The 24,136-nt window shown below is 43.3% G+C and overlaps 1 protein-coding gene across 1 annotated transcript in view; it reads right to left on the bottom strand.

Moving 5' to 3' along the window:
• The window catches only part of CREB3L2 (cAMP responsive element binding protein 3 like 2), a 118,490-nt gene extending 95,202 nt beyond the window's left edge, over window positions 1–23,288 (bottom strand). Inside the window, exons 1-4 of the mRNA XM_029616405.1 lie at window positions 22,953–23,288; window positions 5,192–5,408; window positions 3,120–3,292; window positions 730–817 (exon numbers count right to left, since the gene is read on the bottom strand). Coding sequence (XP_029472265.1) covers window positions 730–817; window positions 3,120–3,292; window positions 5,192–5,408; window positions 22,953–23,051 — 577 coding nt within the window. The 5' untranslated portion in view covers window positions 23,052–23,288. The remainder of the gene's footprint in view (window positions 1–729; window positions 818–3,119; window positions 3,293–5,191; window positions 5,409–22,952) is intronic.
• Window positions 23,289–24,136: the final 848 nt, after the last annotated feature.

The raw sequence follows: 24,136 nt of genomic DNA on the forward strand, positions 1-24,136 counted from the left end.
CGTAGACACTCAGCACATTATCAAACTGTTGAATCTATTGCCAGAGGACATGATCAAGGCAACTAGCACAGCATGTTTTAGACAAGTCCTGGAGGAAAGGTCCATAACACATTATTAGCCAGGTAGACTAAAAGCTATTGCTATCCCTGGGAGTAAAAGGAATTAGATGTATTTTATAGGATCTCCCAGGTATTTGCGACCTGGATTGGCCACTGTTGGGCTTGATGGACTTTGGTCAGATGCAGCATAGCAATCCTTATGTTCTAGAGATGTGAGTTAAACTTATCTTCCACCTTTAACCACTGAAAGTTTAAAAATTGTACTTTCAGTTTTGCCCACAATTTTAACTATGGTGCATTGTATATCGCATTTGCTTAATATAAGTAAAACATTTACTGCTGTAAATTTTTACTACAGTCTTGTTATATCAACCTATCCATTTCAAACAGAAAAACAGTGAATAAGGTTCTAGGAAGTTTGCTAACTGCTTGCATTGTTTATTTTCTGGACTTACATTCAAGAAACACAAGAGTGACTTCAGCTATGTAGGTATAATTCTAGTTATAGTCAAGAAGTGACAAAAAATGAAGAGTGAAATGTTGAGGCGAAAAGTAGATTAGGGGAATAAATTAAAGAGGGAATGAGAACTGAAAGAAAAAAAAAAAAGAGGAGAGAACCCTTTCCTCCTCCACTCATAACACACTACTCTCTGCCAAGAAATAAACAAACCTTCTTTAGAACATAGGTTAAGGAATTGATCCACTTCATGGGGTTCCAGTTCCTTCTTTGGAAGGACTTTGTGTGTCAAGGTTTTATCCTATAAAAGAAAGGAGGGGCAAAAACATGAAAACCATAAATCAAGATGACAATTATAAGAACGCAATGCGCATAGATCTCCATTGCAAGATTTAGTACCATAATTCTTTCACCACTTTGTCTAGTCTTGCAAGGCTTGCACTGGGTTCTATTCTCAGCAATGGTATTCTACTCACTGGTCAGCTTCTTTCCTTACTTATTCAGTTACAGGACAGATTCTATCCTCACTATGATACCAGGTTCAATGCAGCTTCTTGCTATTGTGTCACACTCTGCAACTCTTAAATACATTCTCATACCGAAGGAGTGTTGTCTTGCAGTCTTACAGATATGCACATAACTTGATAGACAGAGACAGATTATGATATGCTTGGCCATAATGTAGTCTTCTCCCTCTCTTTCCATCTCATTTTTTCTGCCAAATATGTGCTTTTTTTTTACTCTCCTATACAGCAGTGTTCCCCAATCTTTTCAAGCCCAAGGTATACCTGCATTAAAAAAAAATGTTGTGTGGCACATCAACTTCCACAGAACAGACTGTGCAGACATGCAGGCAGATTCAAAAAAACCCCGCGGGAGAGCCGGCGCTCCGTGCTGAGTGCCTGATTCTCTAATTTAGGGCTCGCGCTAATAAGGAGCAGCGGAAAGCCATGGCTGTCAGCGGGTCCCACAACCGATGCTTAATTTTATTTATTTATCTTATTTAAGAGCTTTTAAATATACCGACATTCATAGGACATATCATGCCGGTTTACAATCAACTTTGTAGTAAGGAAAGAGAAAATTACAAATAACAGGGAGAGAGGAAGGGGAGCAGGATTGAAAGCAGGAGAGGATGGGGGGCAGGTGAAAGCAAGTGCATGAGTAGCGGGAAGAACATAGGTAGTAAAGCGTAATGGGAGAGAGAAAATATAGGAACAGTATTAAGCATTAATATAAACATAACATTTCGTAATTACATAATCAACATTTCAGTAATTACATAATCAACAATTTTACCGGCATCGGTTGTCGAAACAGCTGACAGCCACGGGTTCGGAAAATGAACACCGGCAAAATTGAGCATCCATTTTCCAACCTGCGGGCCAGCGGACAGCTTTTTTTTTTTTTTTTTGAGACCTCTGACTTAATATCGCCAGTAGCCCTCTGACCCTAGAGACAGCCTTATACTATCACTGCAGGAGCTGCCAATGCCAATTCATTCAATCAAGGGCAATGCTCTACTGAGGGAGGAAGAATTGGTCTTTCACTTCAGGAGCGACTCCAATTTTTCACTTCATTCAGCCTAACCAGGCCTAAATCCACAACATGGGATGCTTGCCTACTGGCAAGCTGGTATCAGCATGGAGGTATATAAGGAGTGACATCAGAGAGCCTGTTGATTTTGGTCTCCATCTGCTGGTTGGTGTGCATATCCCACTTGTCTGGCCTGGTTCTGATTGGATGAAGAGGAAGAGTGAAATTAATTTAGTCTCATTAGAATAGGTCCAGTCCGTGTTTCACTTTTTGAATGTTTCAGCTTGGTGTACTGGCTCTACTATGAGGAGGTATGAGACCATTTGTCATAAAATGGCCAACAAAAATCAAATTGACTGTATCAAAGAATGACTAGAACAATGGCTCAGGATTCAAGACTATTGGACCAGAACTCAAAATCAAGAAAAGTGGAACTAAAGATTTACACTTGTCAAGGACAATCAATTTACAAGGTCTTTATTTCACAAAATGTGTTCAAACTGGAGAGAACAGCATTTGCTAAACATTGGGGGAAAATGTCCCAGATCTGCCCAGCATTTCATGCTATGAAAATGAAATCTGTGAAGCAAGGCTGACTTTTCTTATATCTATGCTTGCTAAGTGTTACCCCTCTCTTGGCATTTCCAGAGTCACTCAAAATGTAGCAACTTTAAGAGGTTAAAGCTCAACTGAAATAAAATGCAGGTTATCAATGACATCACTGGCAGAGACTTAACTGGGTTGCATGCTAAAAGTGAAAAAAGGAATATGCTGTTAACTGCACAAATAAAAATGCTATACTACCTTCCATCTTGCTTATGATTACAGTCCAGTATACAGCAGTTTTCAAATACTGCTATTGACAAATGGATAATGTTTTCAGTAATCTTAATGATTTAGATATTTACGATGTCACCCTAATACATCTACAGAGTTACTGTAGTATGGATATAACATCAGAAGGAAGCATCATCAGTCACTCACATCACATTGCCTTCATCAATACTAAGGGTCGTAACATTATAAGATTATGATATAAAGCTTAGGCAAATATTGATATATTTTACCATTGCATCAGTTGGCAGTTCAAGTTCTCCTTCACTGGGCATAATTACAGGTGCTGTTGCAAGGATCAGAGTAACAGAAGGGACGCAACAGGGGGTCTCATATGTGGCCAATTCAGTCTTTATCTTTGCTGAAGTCAATTCTGTGGCCAAACACCAGTCCTCATTATTGAGATCTGTTGATAAAAAAATGAGATGTTAGCAAGAACACTTCATGCCCAGTACTCATGGATGAACCACTGGCAGCCGGTTCCTGGCTGCAGAACAGCTTTCCTGTGACGAACGGTTTAAGCTAATCAGAAATCATTCTAGTTGCACAAAGGCTGCTTGTTCTGACTCTGCTTCACTTCCTCATTTCCAATACCTTCTAAGACACTGATTGTGTTTTTCATTGGTAATACATGCAGAGTCAGGGTAGTTGCTAAGGTCAGCCCTATACTACCATCCATTTATAAAGTTACCAGACAAACAGCACCATACAGAAAACACATAAGAGATGGTCCCTACTATATGGAGCTTACAATCTAAAGCCACACAGACAAACAAGTAAGAGGTTGCAGTTGAAAACAGCTGACTTGTGAAAGGGACTACTTCAAAAGACATAAAAGGTGCCACATTATGTTCTGTTACAGTGTTTCCCAACCAGTGAGCCACGGCACACTGGTGTGCCTTCAGAGCTGATCAGATATACCATGGGCCGGTCACCACTCTTTGAGGCTCAAACCCAAACTAGCACTTTGACTCTACTCTCAGCACCGAGTCTCATCAGTAGTGGTCCTTAAACGTGCAGAGTTCTTTTCTGAGAACATCTGGAATCATGCATGAACCCTGGAGCGTGGGAGTTAATGGGCAGCATGCAGGGCTCCACTTTATTCAGCATCTCCTCATTTCCCCCCCCCCCCCCCCTCGAACGACTTCTTTCAGTCCTTTCTGCCTGTCTTATCCCTAGGCTGAGGGAGACAGGGAGAGCATACACTGAGGGCTAATTGCGGCTTATCCTGAGTGCTGGGAGGAGCAGCAGCAGTGGAGGAGCTGTGGCAGCCACATGGGGAAGCCAAAGTAACCAACCAAGCCAGCTGTCCACAGCATTCAAACTTCTCCCTTCTCCTGCACTTCTATAATAAATCAAACTGGCCCACTGGGATGAGCTCCTTTGTTTTAAAAACTGGAAGAGAGACTGGTGGGGCTTTCAGTGCTTCCCTAGCTCTTTTGACCATATGAATCCTCTCCATGTTTGCACAGCCTGCCTCGTGGGGAGAATTTGGCGCCACAGGGAAGGGGAGCTTTGTGCGAGGAGCTCCTGTTTGACTCAAATGTATGATCTGAGAGTGTCTGTCAGACACGGATCCAAGACAATAAAAAAAAATAAAGAAAAAGAAAATAGAGAGTTATGTATTTACTATGGGTTTGTTTGGTTTTTTTTAACAGCATGAAACAATGTATAGAGGCTGCCTAGGCAGTGATAAAAATTGTGAAAAAAAACTTGAGGCCTTACAAAGATACACAACAATTTCACAAGAGAGAGAAGGTACAAATCCATGCTGAAGTGCAGACAAAAAGATGGAGGGGCTTGCAAGGAAACATGTGTGTGGAAATTCCTGTACCTGCTCAGCAGCAAATGTTCTACTGAGCTAAATACATGGGTCCGTCTGGTGCCATCGGATTACATCACCCACATGTCATGGCTAATTCAGCCCTGCTTGTCGACAGAGAACATTCACTGTTAGCAAGTTCTTTCCCTTATTAAGACATTTCTTCAAATTCTCCACGGTATTCCTTTACCATCTTCCACAAGCAAGAAAATATGTTTCTGAAATGGCTTTGAAAATTCAAACAACACCCTCAAGCATATACATTCATCACCACGTGTGGCATAAACGCACACATACTCTTGCTCCATCGCCCAAAATAGAAAGGAAAACAAAACTGGTCATCCACATCTCTTTTCAAGCTAACACAACACTACATATGGAGGGCACTGAAACTGAACATTTACCATACCTGCTACCAGGTAAGGTGTGATCTCAGATCCCATACCAAATACTCTGACTTCCCTAGCTCAGCCCTAGAAGTACCTTCGCTGAAGTTGTCATCAGTTGAAATATGCGTGAGCGGGGACTGTGGGCGTGAGTCACCACAGAACGAATAACTGTGCTCGGCTTGGATGAAAGGTGCAGGTGAGGCTGGAGACAGTTCTGTTTCCATCATCTCATTTTTCTCTGACAAGAATGGGTCGTTCAAGAGCTGGCCAAGGACATCCTGAGAGAACTCATCCAGGAGCTCGCCGAAGTGCTGCAGACACAAAAGACAAGGACAAGAGAAGTTTGTTTCATGTTAGTTTAGAGGCAAGACAATTTTACATGAGTTGACAAAGCAATACAGGTAGAGGATAATTTTATAAACAGAGGGCTAAAGTACACACAGATTTCAGCCCGAAATGTCAAAGCAGATTTACACACAAGTCCACTATGAAAATTAGCATATGCATATGGTACCCGCACACATTTCAACCTACCTGCTTGGGAGTAGGTGAGAATATGTAAGCACGTATTTACATGTATAATTTAAAAAATCCAAAGTATGCATATAAATGGTTTCCCCACCTCCAATGCCTCTTTCAAGTACACGATGAAGTATTTGCGAAATATTTTTTGCGTGTACTTGCAAACAACCTCCAAGGCAATTTTCAAAAAGCTAATTTATGCACATCCAGTCCATCCAGCAAGTTTCTTGTGGTAATGACTACTGCTCCAGACAGGTTACCCTAAAGCCTTGTGTTAAGGGAAGCAATATTTTCAATCAAAACTAAGCAACAGTCAGATTTGATTGCAAGGAGACACACATTGCTACCTGCTCTTGTGGCCAGTTAAGTTGAAAAATGTAAAGTTAGCCATAATATAGATTGCTTTCTTGGCGATCTTCTGAATTTCCCTCCCATCCCTAGGGTGATTTCTTCTTAAATAGTTCATCCAAGGACTTTGGTACTTAAATCTAATCTAACAACTTGTATATTAGTCAGTATTAACAGAATGTCTTTAATTCAGTGTAATAATTGTGGTGCTTAGCCCCAAGACCTGACTTTTGACGATTTAAGAGTTGTCCAATTTGCTTTCAGCTGTCTATATTGAAAAAGCAGTTGACACATATGAAAAAGGAATTGCTCAAGTTTCAGATAACCTCTCCTCCCTGGCAGCGGGCTCTGGCAGAATAAGGTCTGTGATGAAGAGACACCCACTTTTCCCACCATTACTCTTACATAATACCTTTTCTCCATTGGACAATGAAGAAGCTCCAGGAATAGAAAATGAGGTGATATCTGAAAGGGATGTAGTCACCCTGTGTACCCAGAAACCCTTAAACATTATCAAAGGTCATAAAAGGAAGCTTCTTCTGCTGGGAGACTCAGTCATCAGAAGAATCAATTTGGGTAATAATTTTGATGGAGACACAGCAGTTAAATGCCTTCCAGGATCCTAGCTAGTAGAAATGCCAACCAGATAGTCAACGCAATTACAGAAGAAAGTAGACACTCCAGAATCAATGTTATCAGCCATGTGGGGATCAACGACCTTGCTAGACATGGCATCCTTGCAGTATAGAAAGATTTCCAAAACCAAGGGATGAAGATTAGACACATGGCAAAGACCATTGCCTTTTCAGAAGTATTACCTGTTAATGGAAAGGGGAAGGAAAGGTTCTGCCATATAGATAACTTTGATATTTGGCTCAAAGCATGGTGTAAATCAAATGGTTTTGGTTACATTGGTGGATGGGATAGTGCTTGGAACAATAAACAGGTTATACTTCAAGGATGGTCTACATTTGTCCTTGGCAGGAAAAGGATGCTAAGTGAGAAATTCAGAGAATATACTATGAGGCATTTAAAACTAGAAGGTAGGAGTGGCAGGAGGTGGCCAATGAAATTGCCATATCACTCCCAAGCAAGACTGGAATTGGGAGAAGAAAAACAACAAAGTCAATCAGCTCAAAATAGCAGAAAAAATGACTAAGAAGAGCAGCAATCCTAAGGAGATGAGCTGGAAAGCTGTGATCACAAATGCTTGTAGTCTGGGAAATAAATAAAATCCCAGACTTTAATGATGGAAGCAGACTTGGACATAGTTGCTGTTACAGAGACCTAGTTCCCCCCAAGTCTCATGACTGGGATATGGCCAGATCGGGCTATAACTTGTTAAGGACAGAAAAAGGGGAGGAGTAGCTCTTTATGTCAAACACAATATCCAAGCAACTGAACTGCAAGGAATGAGAGGTAGAGAAGAAGCATTATGGGCGGTCCTTAAAAAAGATGATGGTGTATCCATTTTTACTGGAGTGGTTTACAGGCTTCCGACTCAAACGGAAGAACTAGACAGAGATCTGGTTGAAGACATCCAAAAGATGGGAAAGAACGGTGAAGTGTTGATTGTTGGAGATTTTAATCTGCCGGACGTAAACTGAGAATCCCTTCTGTGGAATCTGCCAGAAGTAGAGAGATAGTGGATGCCCTTCAAAGAGCTCTGTTCAATGAAGGAGAGTTATACTCGACCTAGTGCTCACTAACGGAGATACTGTTTCTCATGTCCAGGTGGGTGTCCAGCTGAGCACCAGCGATCAAACAGTATGGTTTGATATCACAAATAGGATAGAGAGAGGTCACACAAAGACCTGAGTTTTGAATTTCAAAAATACGGACTTTGTCAAAATTGGGAAGTACCTGGAGGTAGAACTAGAAGACGGAGAGAAAATGAGAGAGGTGGAACAACAGTGAGCCAAACTAAAAGGAGCAATTACAAAGGCAACAAATCTATATGTAAGAAAAGTAAACAAAAAGCAAGAGAAATAAGAAACCAAACTGGTTCTCAAAGGAGGTAGCTGATAAAATAAAGGCAAAGAAAGCAGCATTCAAGAAATATAAAGGATCCCAAAAAGAGGAACATAGAGAAGAATATCTGGTGAAATTGAGGGTGATGAAGAAAAATCAAGAAAGAAAAACATCAGGCAGAAGAAAGGATTGCCAAAGAGGTAAAGTGAGGTGACAAAACATTTTTCAGATACATCAGAGAAAGGTCAAAGTGGTATAGTGAAATTGAAAGATGACAAAGATCAATGTGTAGAGAGAGACGAAGAAATGGCCCAAATATTAAACAAATACTTCAGTTCGGTGTTCATTAAAGACGACCTTGGAGAAGGATTGTCACTAGCTGACAAGACTGTGAATGGGGGTGGAATAGACAATACTCCGTTTACAGAAGAGAATGTATGGGAAGAGCTAGGAAAACAAATTGGACAAGGCCATGGGGCCAGATGAGGAACATCCCAGGATACTGAGGGAGCTCAGAGATGTGCTAGCAGGACGGTTGAAAGACCTGTTCAATAGATCCCTGGTAATGGGAGTGGTGGTCCTGCTTCACAAGAGTGGGACTGGAGGAGGCTGGAAACTACAGTTCAGTTAGCCTCACATCGGTGGTGGAAAAATTAATGGAGACTCTGTTGAAGAAAAAGATAGTGAACTATCTACAATCCAGTGGGTTGCTTGACCCGAAGCAACATGGATTCACCAGGGAAAGGTCCTATCAGACAAATCTGATAGATTTTTTTTGATTGGGTGACTAGAAAATTGGATCAGGGAAGAATGCTGGATGTGATTTACTTGGATTTTAGTAAAGCTTTTGATACGGTCCTACATAGGAGACTCGTGAACAAAATGAGAAGCTTGGGAGTGGGTGCCAAGATAGTAACATGGATTGCAAACTGGTTGACTGCCAAGAGGCAGTATGTAATGGTAAATGGAACCTACTCTGAAGAAAGAACAGTGTTAAGTGGAGTGCCACAGGGATCGGTTAAGGGACTGGTTCTATTCAATATCTTTGTGAGCGACCTGGTGGAAGGGACAGAAGGTAACATTTGTCTATTTGCAGATGATACTAAGATCTGCAACAGGTGGACACACCTGAATGAGTAGAGAATGAAAAATCATTTAAGAAAGCTTGAAGAGTGTTCAAAGATTTGGCAGTTGAAATTCAATGCCAAGACATGCAGAGTCATGCATCTGGGGTACGTCAATCCAAAAAAAAAAAAGAGCTGTATGTGATGAGCGGTGAAAGACTAATGCACACGGACTGGGAGAGGGACCTTGGTGTGATAATGTCTGGTGAAGCAATGTAACAAGGCGATAGCTAAAGCGAGAAGAATGCTAGGCTGCATAGAGAAAGGAATAACCAATAAGATAAGTGATAATGCCCTTGTACAGGTCCTTGGTGAGGCCTCACCTGGAGAACTGCGTTCAGTACTGATTGCCGTATCTCAAAAAGGATTAAGACAAGATAGAGGCGGTCCAAAGAAGAACAATCAAATTGGAGAGGGGTCAGCATTGGAAGACCTATGAGGAGAAGCTGAAGGATATGAATATGTTTACTCTGGAAGAGAGGAGATGCAGGGGAGATATGGTACAGATCTTCAGATACCTGAAAGGTTTTAATGATGCACAATCAAACGTTTTCCATTGGAAAGAAGTTAATAGAACTAGAGGTCATGAAATGAAACTCCAGGGAGGATGACACACTTGCTAGTGTGGCAGTTACTACCCTTAACAAATAACAGTATCAAGGCTTAATGCAACTCCATCATTGCTCTCTGCTTCAATGGCAGTGGGAAAAGGGGAATTGGATTCAGACCTCAACCAACGAGGGCCCCAACTTTTACAGTTTGTGGATCAAATAAACATGGGGGTAACTTGCTGAGGCGCCTTTTACTACCCTTAATCATTAAGCCTGATACTTTTGATGTGGATCCATCATTGCTCTCTGCTTCCACAGCAGGGGTTAGGGAAAATTGGATTCGGACAGCATCCGAGGGCCCTGACTTTTACGGTCTGGGAAACTGATAAGCATGGGGGTAACCTGCACGGTTCAGCAGATACTGGCATAAGCTTGCTGGGCAGACTGGGTGGATCAATTGGTCCTTTTCTGCCATCATTTCTAGGTTTCAACTGCCAAACCTATAACAAAATTACTGCTAGCAACACTTTTACAGGGTGAGCAGCCTTGATAATTCAGACAATGCTGCTAGAACGCGCTTTGCTTTTGGACATGGCCGTAGTAGCAGTGCTACACTTTTTCCCCTAATGTCTGTGTATCAGTATCCAGACTGTAAAAATCAGGACCCAGCATCAGTTATCGTCTGAATCCAATTCCTCTTTTACCCCGTCACTGAAGCAGAGAGCGATATTGCAATTGGATCATGAAAGCTAATTCGTTAAGGTTAATAACTGCCACTCCATACAAGTTACCTCATGCATCCTTTTCTTCATTTCCATGCTCTAGCCTTTAAGGCTCCACAGTTTATCCCATGCCTTTTTGAATTTATTTTTTTTTTTTTTTTTTTACTGTTTTCGTCCTCACCATCTCTTCCGGAAGGACATGCCAGGCATCCACCAACTTCTCCATGAAGAAATATTTCCTGGTGTTGATTCTGAGTCATCTCCCTCTGAGTTTCATTTCATGACCCCCTAGTTCTACTATCTGCTTTCCAACAGAAAAGGTTTGAAGTTCGTGCATCATTAAAACCGTTCGTGTATCTGAAGGTCTGTATCACATCTCCCTTGTACCTCCTCTCTCCCAGGGTATAAATATTCATATCCTTCAGTTTCTCCTCATAAGTCTTCCCATACATGCCCCACACCAGTTTGGTCGCCCTTCTCTGGACTGCCTCTATCCTGTCTCTATTCCTTTTTTAGATACAGACTCCAGAATTGAACAGGCTTCATCAAGGACCTGTACAAGGGCATGATCACCTCCTTTTTCTTACTGTTTATTCCTCTCTATGCAGCCCAGCATTCTTCTGGCTTCAGCTATTACCTTGTCACATTGCTTTGGCGCCTTCAGATCGCCAGGCACCATCACCCCTAGGTCCCTCTCCCAGTCCCTGTAGTCTTTAACCCCGCATTACATACAGCTCTTTTGGATTACCACACCCCAGATGCATGACACTGCACTTCTTGATATTGAATCCTAGCTGCCAAATCTCTGATCACTCTTCAAGCTTTCTTAAATCACTTTTCAATCTTTCTATACCTTCAGATGGGCCTACTCTTTTGTGGATCTTAGTATCACCCGCACACAGACAAACTTTACCTTCCATCCCTTCCACAGGGTCACTCAAAGATATTGAACAATCCCGGTCTCAAAACTAATCCCTGTGACACTCCACTTAATACTGTTCTCGCTTCAGGGTACGTTCCATTTACCATTACTTATATCGCCTGTCAGTCAATCAGTTTTTAATCCACACTACCACCTTGGCGCCAACTCCCAAGCTTCTCATTTTATTCACAAGCCTTCTGTGTGTGATATCTTACAGTTTTTGTTGATTTATATATTTATCTCTCTCTAATTGTTTCTTAGTTTAAACTCTGCACTGTCTTCCATTGCCCAGGTTTTATGCTCCCTGTTTAATGTAACTTTACTTTCTACCTTGATGTTAATTGGTTTCCCCTCAGTTACATTGTAAACCGGTACGATAAGACCTAGTCTTGAGCATCGGTATAGGAAAAGAAATTAAATAAATAAATAAATAAATAAATAAATATCAAAAGCTTTGCTGAAATACAAGCAAATCACATTGAGCGCTTTTACTTAATCCAATTCTCCAGTCAGCCAATCAAAAAAACCTATCAGATTTTTTTTTTTGTAATTTATATTTTTATTGAAGTAGATAACATGAAACATGCAACATTATGTATAAACATTTGTATAACATTGCTGTAATCTTGACCATCCATTTGTGTATTAACCCCCAGTGTCCCCTCCTCCCTCCCTCCCTCCCTAAGGAGTAATGCTATTATTATTGAGCAGTAGGAATTTAATAATGTAATCTAACATGGGACTAATCATGTCGATTTATGAACAGTAAGCTTCAAACATTAACTTCATCCACTCCCCTTGCCATATCACTCTGTGTTAACCAAACATGTAGGGGGTTCCATAGTTTCCAATTTCTTTGGTTAGAGTGCCAAGGTTGTGTAATCCTTGTTTGAAAGGACCAAACTTTAGTCAATCGCGCCCTAAGACTCATCTCTGTGGGCAATGTGTCAGATCTCCATAACAGTGCTAACTCACATCTAGCTGCTATAATTATGAGAAGTGTACGTTTCCCCTTCTCAGATGACACATACAAAGGTAGATTCAAAAGGACATTCTCGGGAGTCAGAAACACCCTTTCACCAATGATTATCTGTATTATTTGGGTGATGAATTCCCAAAAGACAGCAATATGCGGTTAGCAATATACGCTCAATGGTATTCAATATGCACAATGAAGGCTATAATATGTGCTTAGTCATAGACATGCGCCTATCATGGGCGCTCAATACCTGAACAAGGCCCACAAAATGGCGCCCTCCACGGCGTGCCACGCCGCCGATCCTCGGTTCCTCGGAGACCAAAAGTAAGAGATGTACGCCTTACCTGATCCTCGGCGCTTCCCGGCTGGAACCTGGGCGGTCTCCGGCTGCGGGGGGAGAGGGCAAGTACCTTCACCGCCGCGTTTGAGGATATGCACCCGCTGCCTCGTCCACGCCGGGACCGAGGCGCCTCGCTCGCCATGCCCAAGCCTCGCCCGGGGGCTACGTCCCTGCCGCGATTTGGCCACCGGACCGAGGTCTTAAACCTCCGGGGGATCACGGGAATCACCCCGGGAAACTCTACTGGGGGAGGGACCTTAGGGTATCACCGCAGGAGTGCGGGGCTCGATGGTGCTGTAGAAATTTAGTAAAAGAAAGTAGAAAGTAGATTTGGAAAACACGCTCAGCGAGCGTGCAGGCTCTCCAAACTGCTTTGGAGACTGAAATTACTGAGTTGCTACGCTTCCTGTGGGGGTATATATACCCGTGCTGACGTCAGATCCGTCTCCAACTGCTAGCACGAGCATACTATACCATTCGTTCTGAGTCCATCTGGCTACACGCCAGGAAAGACCCTTTACATTCATTGAGAGAAATTATAGTCCCATTATACATGTACAGGGGTAGATTTTAAAATTTTGCGCGATTGCGTACTTTTGTTCGCGCACCAGGCGCGAACAAAAGTACGCTGGATTTTATAAGATACACGCGTAGCCGCACGTATCTTATAAAATCCGGGGTCGGCGCGCGCAAGGGGATGCACATTTGTGCAACCTGCGCGCCCCGAGCCCAGCGCGCGCTGCCTGTTCCCTCCGAGGCCGCTCCGATTTCGGTGCGGCCTCGGAGGGAACTTTCCTTCGCCCTCCCCCCACCTTCCCCTCCCTTCCCCTACCTAACCCACCCCCCTCAGCCCTATCTAAACCCCCCCTTACCTTTGTTGGCAGATTTACGCCTGCTAAAAGCAGACGTAAATCTGCGCGCACCAGCGGGCTGCTGGCAGCGCCATCACCCGACCCGGGGGCTGGTCCGGAGGCCTCGAGCACGCCCCCAGGCCCGCCCCCGAAACGCAGCGTCATTTTGAGAACGCCCCCGACACACCCCCTCCCCGCCCCAGGACTTACGTGCGTCCCGGGGCTCTGCGCGCACCGGTGGCCTATGCAAAATAGGCGCGCCGGCGTGCGAGGGCCGGATTTACGCGCGCAGGGCATTTAAAATCCGCCCCTCAGTGAATAATAAAAGCGCTTTCCCCAGTGATATAACATTCTCATTGAAACGTGTGTGGACCTTTCCGTCACAGCCCCCTCCCGCATCACTCCTGACCAACCACCCCTTCGCTTGGCTGTGGTACTGAGGCCCACGTGGAGTATTGTTCCTACCGCTGATAACCATATACCACCCATCCTTCCTTCCCACCTAACACCTTCCCATTTCCCGTCCCTCCCTCCTTCTTCCCCATTGTAATCGCCATGTTTCCACGGCCTTCCTGCTGAAGCAGAGGAGGTTGGTATGCGTCCTAGGACAAACTGACTGCCCCGCCCGGGTCCCCCTGACTGCACATAATAATGCACTCCCATCCCCCCCTTGTATCTAATGACATTCCCCTGGCTTATAGATGGCAAACAAACAACGATCTCATGAGACATCCTTCCCTGCAAACTGTATTTCCGTCAAACCATTTTTTTCGTATTATTACTGCCAGTTCGCTAAAATAAACAGCGGTCTTGTCCTCTGGTTACCAAATCACCCAGGGCCTTCCATCGCGAGTTGTGAAATCGCCTCGGTGTTCCAACGAAGCCTCCGACCTCCCTTCTCAACGCGTTGCCAGCGCGGCATCTTAGGTCTGTCGCGTGCTACTGCTGGCACTGTAGCCTTAATCTGGAGACCTTCTGACTTCAAAATGGCTGTTGCTTTGGCGAGAGAGGTGGCTTTGGAAGTGATTCCCTGGATGGACATGGAAATCCCTAGTGGAAACATCCATCGGTAACGTATGTTTTCTTGTCTCAGAATCATAGTAATAGGTTGGTATTCCTGGCAGCGCCTGAGAGTTCCCAGAGACAGGTCTGCAAACACTGAAATTGAATGTGTCTTTCCCACCACTCAACCCTTGATTTTTAGCCACGAGACACTTTCTCATTAAAAATCAATCAGGGTCTTATCTAAATCATACTATTGTATCAGCCCTTATTGAAAGTTTAATCATCCACTTGTAGGACACTAACTGATTAATTAATAAAGTCACCTGTAAATTTAAAGTACTCTCATTCCAACGCCCTTAGTATCCTAAACTTAACTAGGAATAAAACTAAGATGAAGGCAGCAGTCCAGCAGCAAGAGGGGAGCTTTCCAGTCTTTTGTATCGAGTGTCACATGTATGATTTTTTACCCGCCGGTGAGAGATTTTGTGTGTGCACTCTGTGCAAAGAGCTCCTGGCTCTCAGGGAATGAGTCCGATTTCTGGAGGCTAGAGTAGCAGACTTGGAGGAGCTGAGGCAGACAGAGAGGTAGATTGATGAGACCTTCAGGGACATAGTAGCCAAGTCCCAAATCCAGTCTGGCAGCCCCAGTGCTGCCTCGGATCAGAAAGGTCTCCCAGTAGGAGAACATCACCCTGGTGTAGCAGGAAGTGATCCTGTAGCAAGGACCTGCTTTCCAGGTGATGTATTGTCCTCTCACACTGAGGACAAGTCTCCCAGGGCTACTGCCCAGGAGGGAAGGGTTAGGCCAGCCATCATAGTTGGTGATTCGATTATTAGAAATGTAGACAGCAGGGTGGCTGGTGGACGTGAGGACCACCTGGTAACTTGCCTGCCTGGTGCGAAGGTGGCAGACCTCACGCGTCACCTAGATAGGATTATAGACAGTGCTGAGGAGGAGCCGGCTGTCGTGGTACATGTCGGCACCAACGACATAGGAAAAATGTGGGAGAGGTTCTGGAAGCCAAATTTAGGATTTTAGGTAGGAAGCTGAAATCCAGAACCTCCAGGGTGGCATTCTCTGAAATGCTTCCTGTTCCACGTGCAGGTCCCCAGAGGCAGGCAGAGCTCCAGAGTTTCAATGCATGGATGAGACGATGGTACAGGGAAGAGGGATTCAGTTTTGTAAGGAACTGGGGAAACTTTTCCCGAAAGGATGGGCTCCACCTTAACCAGAGTGGAACCAAGCTGCTGGCACTAACTTTCAAAAAGGAGATAGAGCAGCTTTTAAACTAGAACAAGGGGGAAAGCCGACAGTCACTCAACAGTGCATGGTTCGGAGAAATGTATCCTTGAAGGATACGAATGAAACAAGAGAGTTAGGGTATCCCAACAGAGAGGTTCCATTAAAAGCAAACATAGTCCATATGTCTATATGTAAAAAATCCCCGAAGCTAATGATTTCTGAATTATCCCAAACAACTGAAAAGCAGTTTGTTAATACAAACAAAAACACACTTTGAAATGTCTGTATGCCAATGCCAGAAGTCTAAGAGGTAAGATGGGAGAGTTATAGCAGCAAATGATGAGATTGACATAATTGGCATCACAGAGACTTGGTAGAAGGAGGATAACCAATGGGACAGTGCTATATCAGGGTACAAATTATATTGCAATGATAGTGAGGATCAACTTGGTGGGGGTGTGGCACTTTATGTCCCAGAGGGTATAGAGTCCAACAGGATAAAGATCATACAAGAGACTAAATGCTCAGTAGAATCTATATGGGTAGAAATCCCATGTGTGTTGGGTAAGAGTATAGTGATAGGAGTATACTACCGTCCACATGGACAAAATGGTCAGGATGATGATGATGATGATGATGATGATGAAATGCTAAGAGAAATCAGGGAAGCAAACCAATTTGGCAGTGCAATAATAATAAGAGATTTCAATTACCCCAATATTGACTGGGTAAATGTAACATCACGACTTGCTAGAGACATAAAGTTCCTGAATGTAATAAATAACTGCTTCATGGAGCAATTGGTTCAGGAACCAAACAAGTGAGGGAGCGATTTTAGATTTAATTCTTAGTGGAATGCAGGATTTGTTGAGAGAGGTAACGGTGGTGGGACCACTTGGCAACAGTAAACATAACATGATCAAATTTAAACTAATAACTGGAAGGGGGACAATAAGTAAATCTGCAGCTCTAACACTAAAAACTTTCAAATGGGAAACTTTGATAAAATGAGGAAAATAGAAAGAAAAAAAAACTGAAAGGTGCAGCTGCAAAGGTTAAACATGTTCAACAGGCTTGGACATTGTTTAAAAATACAATCCTAGAGGCACAGTCCATATGTATTACACACACAAAGACAGGTGGAAAGAAAGCAAAAATAATTACCGTCATGGTTAAAAGGTGAGGTGAAAGAGGCTATTTTAGCCAAAAAAAACATCCTTCAAAAACTGGAAGAAATTCTGCAGAAAATAGAATAAAACATAAGCATTGTCAAGTTAAGTGTAAAACATTGTTAAGACAGGCGAAGAGAGAATTTGAAATGAAGTTGTCCATAGAGGCAAAAACTCATAATAAAAACTTTTTTAAATATATCTGAAGAAAGAAACCTGTGAGGGAGTCGGTTGGACCATTAGATGACCAAGGGGTTAAAGGGGCTCTTAGGGAAGATAAGGCCATTGCAGAAAGACTAAATGAATTCTTTGCTTCCGTGTTTACTAATGAGGATGTTGGGGAGATACCTGGAAGATGTAGTAGGCCAGATTGCCAAACTAAAGAGTAGCAAATCTTCTGGACCGGATTGTATGCATCCTGGGGTACTGAAGGAACTCAAAAATGAAATTTCTGATATTAGTTACAATTTGTAACCTTTCATTAAAATCATCCATTGTACCTGAAGACTGGAGGGTGGCCAATGTAACCCCAATATTTAAAAAAGGCTCCAGGGGCGATCTGGGTAACTATAGACCAGTAAGCCTGACTTCAGTGCCAGGAAAAATAGTGGAAACTATTCTCAAGATCAAAATCTTAGAGCATATAGAAAGACATGGTTTAATGGAACACAGTCAACATGGATTTACCCAAGGGAAGTCTTGCCTAACAAATCTGCTTCATTTTTTGAAGGGTTTAATAAACATGTGGATAAAGGTGAACCAGTAGATGTAGTGTATTTGGATTTTCAGAAGGCGTTTGACAAAGTCCCTCACGAGAGGCTTCTATGAAAACTAAAAAGTCATGGGATAGGAGGCGATGTCCTTGCGTGGATTACAAACTGGTTAAAAGACAGGAACAGAGAGTAGGATTAAATGGTCAATTTTCTCCGTGGAAAAGGGTAAACAGTGGAGTGCCTCAGGGATCTGTACTTGGACCGGTGCTTTTCAATATATATATAAATGATCTGGAAAGGAATACGATGAGTGAGGTTATCAAATTTGCAGATGATACTAAATTATTCAGAGTAGTTAAATCACAAGCAGATTGTGATACATTACAGGAGGACCTTGCAAGACTGGAAGATTGGGCATCCAAATGGCAGATGAAATTTAATGTGGATACGTGCAAGGTATTGCATATAGGGAAAAATAACCCTTGCTGTAGTTACACGATGTTAGGTTCCATATTAGGAGCTACCACCCAGGAAAAAGATCTAGGCATCATAGTGGATAATACTTTAAAATCGTCGGCTCAGTGTGCTACAGCAGTCAAAAAAGCAAACAGAATGTTAGGAATTATTAGGAAGGGAATGGTTAATACAACGGAAAATGTAATAATGCCTCTATGTCGCTCCATGGTGAGACCGCACCTTGAATACTGTGTACAATTCTGGTTGCCGCATCTCAAAAAAGATATAGTTGCGATGGAGAAGGTACAGATAAGGGCAACCAAAATGATAAAGGGGATGGAACAGTTTTCCTATGAGGAAAGGCTGAAGAGGTTAGGCCTGTTCAGCTTGGAGAAGAGACGGCTGAGGGGGGATATAATAGAAGTCTTTAAGATCATGAAAGGTCTTGAACGAGTAGATGTGACTCGGTTATTTACACTTTCATATAATAGAAAGGACTAGGAGGCATTCCATGAAGTTAGCAAGTAGCACATTTAAGACTAAAATCGGAGAAAATTCTTTTTCACTCAACGCACAATAAAGCTTTGGAATTTGTTGCCAGAGGATGTGGTTAGTGCAGTTAGTGTAGCTGAGTTCAAAAAAGGTTTGGATAAGTTCTTTGAGGAGAAGTCCATTAACTGCTATTAATCAAGTTTACTTAGGGAATAGCCACTGCTATTAATTGCATCAATAACTTGGGATGTTCTTAGTGTTTGGGTAATTGCCAGGTTCTTGTGGACTGGTTTGGCCTCTGTTGGAAACAGGATGCTGAGCTTGATGGACCCTTGGTCTGATCCAGCATGGCAATTTCTTATGTTCTTATGTCCCATGCCTGCTGCTTTCTTAATGCTAACAGAACCTTTTCTGTAACTGGGTATCTTAGAAAGCAGGCTTTGATATGCCTTGGCTGGTTGCCCTGTCTGGGTCCCAGGGTACGGTGCGCCCTTTCGATTTCAATCTGCGGGCTATTGTCTGCTGTATCCCTCTCTCCTGTTTGTGCTAGGAAAAAAGTACAGAGAGACTTGACCACCATGTGGCAATCGCTATTCGCCTCCGTTTCGGGGACTCCACGGAAATGCAGGTTGCATCTGCGATTTTGATTTTCTAAGTCCTCTATTTTAAGAAGCATATCCACCTCAGATTTAGACAGCTTACCGCATTGGGACTGCATTTTATAAATCTTGTCTTCTTGGGCGTCCAGCTGTTTGTCGCAGTCATCCACTCTTCGGCCTATCTCCACCATTTCTTCTCTAAGCTCCGACAATTTTTCCAACATTTCATGCTTATTCGCTTTTAAATCTTTGCGAAGATCAGTGAACCATTGGCGAAATTAGTCTCTAATAGGCACCGAAGAGGATTGAAGATCCGGATCGGATTGTGTATCCACATCACTATCTGGTAGGCCCGCCACCTCTGTTTCTTCTCCCTCTAGTAGGCCATCTGAGTCCGCTCTACCTTTAAAGTAGGAATAATGGCTGAGATCAGTGCCTTTTCTTTTAGACATCATGAAGGTGGATAGCAAGGGATGTCTCAGGTCTTTTAATTTCCACTTATAGGAGGGGATGGAAGGCGATTCTCTCAATTGTTAGCTCAGGGTGCCCGGGAGCTCCCTATTCAAGCAGCCATCTCTCACCGAGACGTCACCGCCTCTCCCTATCAGATTTTTCTGACAGAACCTTCCCCTGATGAATCCATGCTGCCTCAGGTCCAGCAACCCACTGGATTGTAGAAGTTCACTAATTAATTTTCCCACCACAGAGGTGAGGCTAACCGGTCTGTACTTTCCAGCCTCCTCTTTGCTACCATTCTTGTGAATCAGAACTGCTATCACTCTTCTCCAATCACGCGGCACCACTCCCGATTCCAGGGATCTATCGTACAGGTCTTTCAGTGGACCCGCTAGCATATCTGTGACCTCCCATAGTTTCCTGGGATATACCTCATCTGGCACCATGGCCTTGTCTACTTTCAGCTTTCCTAGTTCTTCTCATACATTCTCTTCTGTAAGAGTTGTGTCTACCCCATTCCCATCTATGGTCTTGTCAACCAGCAACAGTCCTTCTCCAGGGTCTTCTTTTAGTGAATACCAAACTGAAGTATTTGTTTAATACTTCTTCCATTTCTTTGTCTGTCTCTCCACATTGCTCTTTGTCACCTTTCAATTTTACTCTACCACTTCGGGCCTCCCTTCTTTCTCTGATGTATCTGAAAAATGTTTTTCATGCTGAAATGTTTTCAGTCATGTAAATCTGAAAATTCTTAAGCTGATCCAGTAAAAGTTATGTAAAAATACTGTATAAAAGTTTTCAAACTACATAGATCCCCCTTTCATATAATCAGATCATGGGACCTATACTGTCTCAATAGCTCATGTACAATAGTTTTGGATAATATTTACATAGCTTTTATTGTTCTATAACAACCTGCCAAGAACACAGTTTTTCCCAGAAGCCAAATCAAAACACCAATAACCCTATCTAAGAAAAGACAACACTGCAATTACATCAGGTCCTAGAAGGCCAATACACCTCCTATTAAAAAAAAGGACATGTCGGACTGCTATAGACCTATACACAGAAAATGCACACTAGCAGAATGTACACCTCGGTCACACATTCAGAACACAGACAAACCTTCACCAAATACAAGATTTGGAAGCACAAATTAGAAACAGAAACATGCACACACAAACTAAACTGGAAATTCAAAGAAACTAGACTCGCCAGTGCAACAGTAGAAAAACAAACACCACCAATCATTTTTTTCTCTTTCCCAGACATCTTCCCAGCAGGCAGTCTGGCATGTTCTCTTGCTGCCACCAATTCACCCACAGCTCTGGGTCCTGCCTCTCACGCAGACTCAGAAAAAGAATGTGAGAGGCATTCTTTCTTTCGAGACTGCGCAGAAGCGGGACCCAGAGCTGTAGGTGAATCAGAGGCAGCGAGGGAACATGCCAGACTGCCTGCTGGGGAGACGTCTGGGAAAGAAAAATAGTTAGCGGAGGGTGCCACCGAGTCTTGGGTACAGGCCCCGTGTGCCCGTACTAACAATGCCCCTGAGTGTGGCTTGCTTGCAAGTTCAATTGAATACACAGAAATAATGGTTAAAAAATATATAAGGTGATGCCAATATATTTCTTGAGTAGCTTTTGAGAGCTAAGACTCACTTCCTTGGGTCAGTTTTCAAAAGCTAATCAAGAAATGTATTAAGTTAATCCAATAAAAAGGCATCACCTTACATATTTTTTGTTTTTTGTCAGCCTTTATAACTTTGCTCATCAATGCATGCCAGAATTCTAGCATTTCAAGACACAGATGGGCCAATGCAATACCATGCATGGTATGCGTGTCCATAACCCCAGATCCAATAAGGGGATTACTACGTCCAAAACACATATCCAAATCACAGCATAGCTAATAGCGCTCATCACATGTAAATTTCATGTAGATGAGGGTATTAGCTAATCCCCGCCACGCAAAACGTTTTCTGCATGGCCAATGCCCTGGGCTGGAGTAAAATTTACTGCGTTGCAATGGGCACTAGCGTAAATGTATGCCACACTCAAGAGCGCATTGAAAAAAAAGAAAAAGAAAAATCTTGCTTTCTGTGATTTCTCTTAGTAATACCATAGCAATACTAAGTAGTAGAAATCAAATAAGGCACATTTAGTTATTAAAAAAAAAAAAAAAAGTTTTTGAAAAACAAAAATTTATGGACACCCAATGGACATACACAAGATACACCTTCCACGACTGTGCCGGTAGCAGGCGAAAACAGATGCTTGTAAATTGAGCATCCGTTTTCCCAACCCGCCTGACAGCCACCTCTTCTGTGCGCCTGATGCCGAGGAGGTGCTAGGGACGCAAACATTTTCCCTAGGGCCTCCTTTTTCGTGTGACACCTAATTTAAATATTGGATCATTGCACCCAGGAGAGGTGACTGGGTACACGTTAGGAAAACAGGCGCTCAACACTGAATGCCCATTTTCTGCACTCAACTATTGCATCAGCCCCAGAGTAAGATAAGGGATGTAGTTAAGGACCATTTAGTCCTTACAATCTGTTCAGCTACTTCTGCCTACACCACTGTAGTTCTATTCATCAGTCTTGCTCTTAAATCATTCCCCACCACCCTAAAGGAGAACACAAAGCTCAGTCATGCAAGCCTGACTGACTAAAAATTACATCTTACTTTTTTTTGAATCAAATGTGTATTTCACGGCCAGCTCTCAATACCTTTTCTTAGCTTCAGTGAGAGTCATAGGAACTCTCTCCTATAATCTTTTTTACTCCCCATGAACTCCTGTAGTAGTTTTAAAACTTGCAAAACACCAGGGGAGCAAAGCTCCTTTTCCCACGTCCAATGAAAAGTACGTGTGCATACACTGGACACATAGTAACAGACACAAAAAGGGGGGTGAATTCGAATATGTTTGAAATTTGTGAGCAGCAGCGCCAATTGTCAAGGCCTGAACCCTGGCTGCTGTCCATTCACACGATCCACGAATGAAGAGTAGCCAGGGTTCGAGCCTTGATGATTGGTGCTACTGCTCAAGTTCCAAACTTGTGCTAGTTCTACCCTTTTCGTGTGTCTCCCACTCTCAATGCAATTTTCCAACTAGAAACGTCCACAGCCGATGCAGCTGATGTAATACCAATAACAGCAAACAAAACACCCATTTTTCTGAAGCATGGTCTTGGCAACAACTACCACACGCCATACACAATCCATCCTGGCTACAGTCCAAGTCAACTTATCCACCCTCCTTCACATCTATAACATCGTCACATGCACGCCCAGTCCGAATCCAGCTACGGTTCCCCGGGTCTGCCCGTCGTCAAGAGCCAAAACGCGACGTCACTAAAAGGCTCACATTCCGAACTACACCCACAGGCTCACCGTGCTGAACAGCAGGGAATCCGAGTCCGGCGCCTCCGACAGCTCGCTCAGCTTACGATCCCACCGCAGCACGGGCTCTTCGCTCTCCAGCACCTCCATGGCGAACAGTGCCAGCGAAGGCAACAGACTGGCTTCGCCTCTCCGGAGCCGCGCTGAGATGGCACCTCCCCAGCACACGCAACTGGAGAGTGAGCCTTTTATCGCCCTGGGCACTAATGAAGGAAGCCCATTGTCCCCCCACAGCGGTCCGCCCAGGTCTCAGGCGCAGCCCTGAACCCGAACCTCCCCCCTCTTGCAGAGCACCCAAGCTAGGCTTGCGAGTCTCGCCCGCGGCCACACTCCCTCCGTCGAGCTCCACCCCCCTACAAAGCACAAGCAACCAATCACCGATGCCAAAGAAATTTACCTCACCCAATCCATTCCAATCAGTGACAGCCCTTGACAGGAGGCAAACGCTCGTCAGCTGATGGAGCCGTCTTGTAATGGTTTCTTTTTGACCATTAGAGACAAAACATTGGCGCTTACGTCGCCCTCAACGAATTGGGTAGCCGAGACAGTTTTGAGTGATGGAGGCTGTTAGCCAATTGTATTCCTCAGCAACTATGCGATCCAATAGAATAGGGACAAGACTTACAAAGAAAACAGGAGCCCGCCTAGTTATTTGTTTGAGGGCTCGAATGACAACATTGCTAGGACTGTAGTGCAGGGTGCATAATGGGAAAGGGAGTTCCGCTGTGGAGAAGATTCTTTACCTACATAGGGCAAGGAAGGCACCACTGAGTAAAATGTATTTACTGAAAAAGGCAGATAAGGCACAGTATTGCATCTGGGCCTAAAATGTTTTTAAAGTTTCTTTCTCGTATAGCAGATATTTTGCTCGGAGCACAGGTCCATGGGACTAGAAATGATTAGGCTCCTGCTGAGGGTTTGGTATAAATGAATCACAGTCGGCCTTTAAAATACACAGGCCACTACTGTTACGGAAATGCGAAGAATTTAAGAAATCAACAACAGCCCCCACTGGAAGAGCCAAGTACACAGTACTGGCTAATTTTACAAGATTTAGTGATGTGGTGCTAGCTTCGTAAAGGGTTCTCACTAGTTCTGGTCCACATGGGTAGGACATTCTCTTCATTTTCACAAAATTAATTAACCTTCCACCATCACATCCATATAACAAAACT

The sequence above is a fragment of the Rhinatrema bivittatum genome, chromosome 9 (assembly GCF_901001135.1).
Source record: "Rhinatrema bivittatum chromosome 9, aRhiBiv1.1, whole genome shotgun sequence".
Taxonomy (NCBI): Eukaryota; Metazoa; Chordata; class Amphibia; order Gymnophiona; family Rhinatrematidae; genus Rhinatrema; species Rhinatrema bivittatum.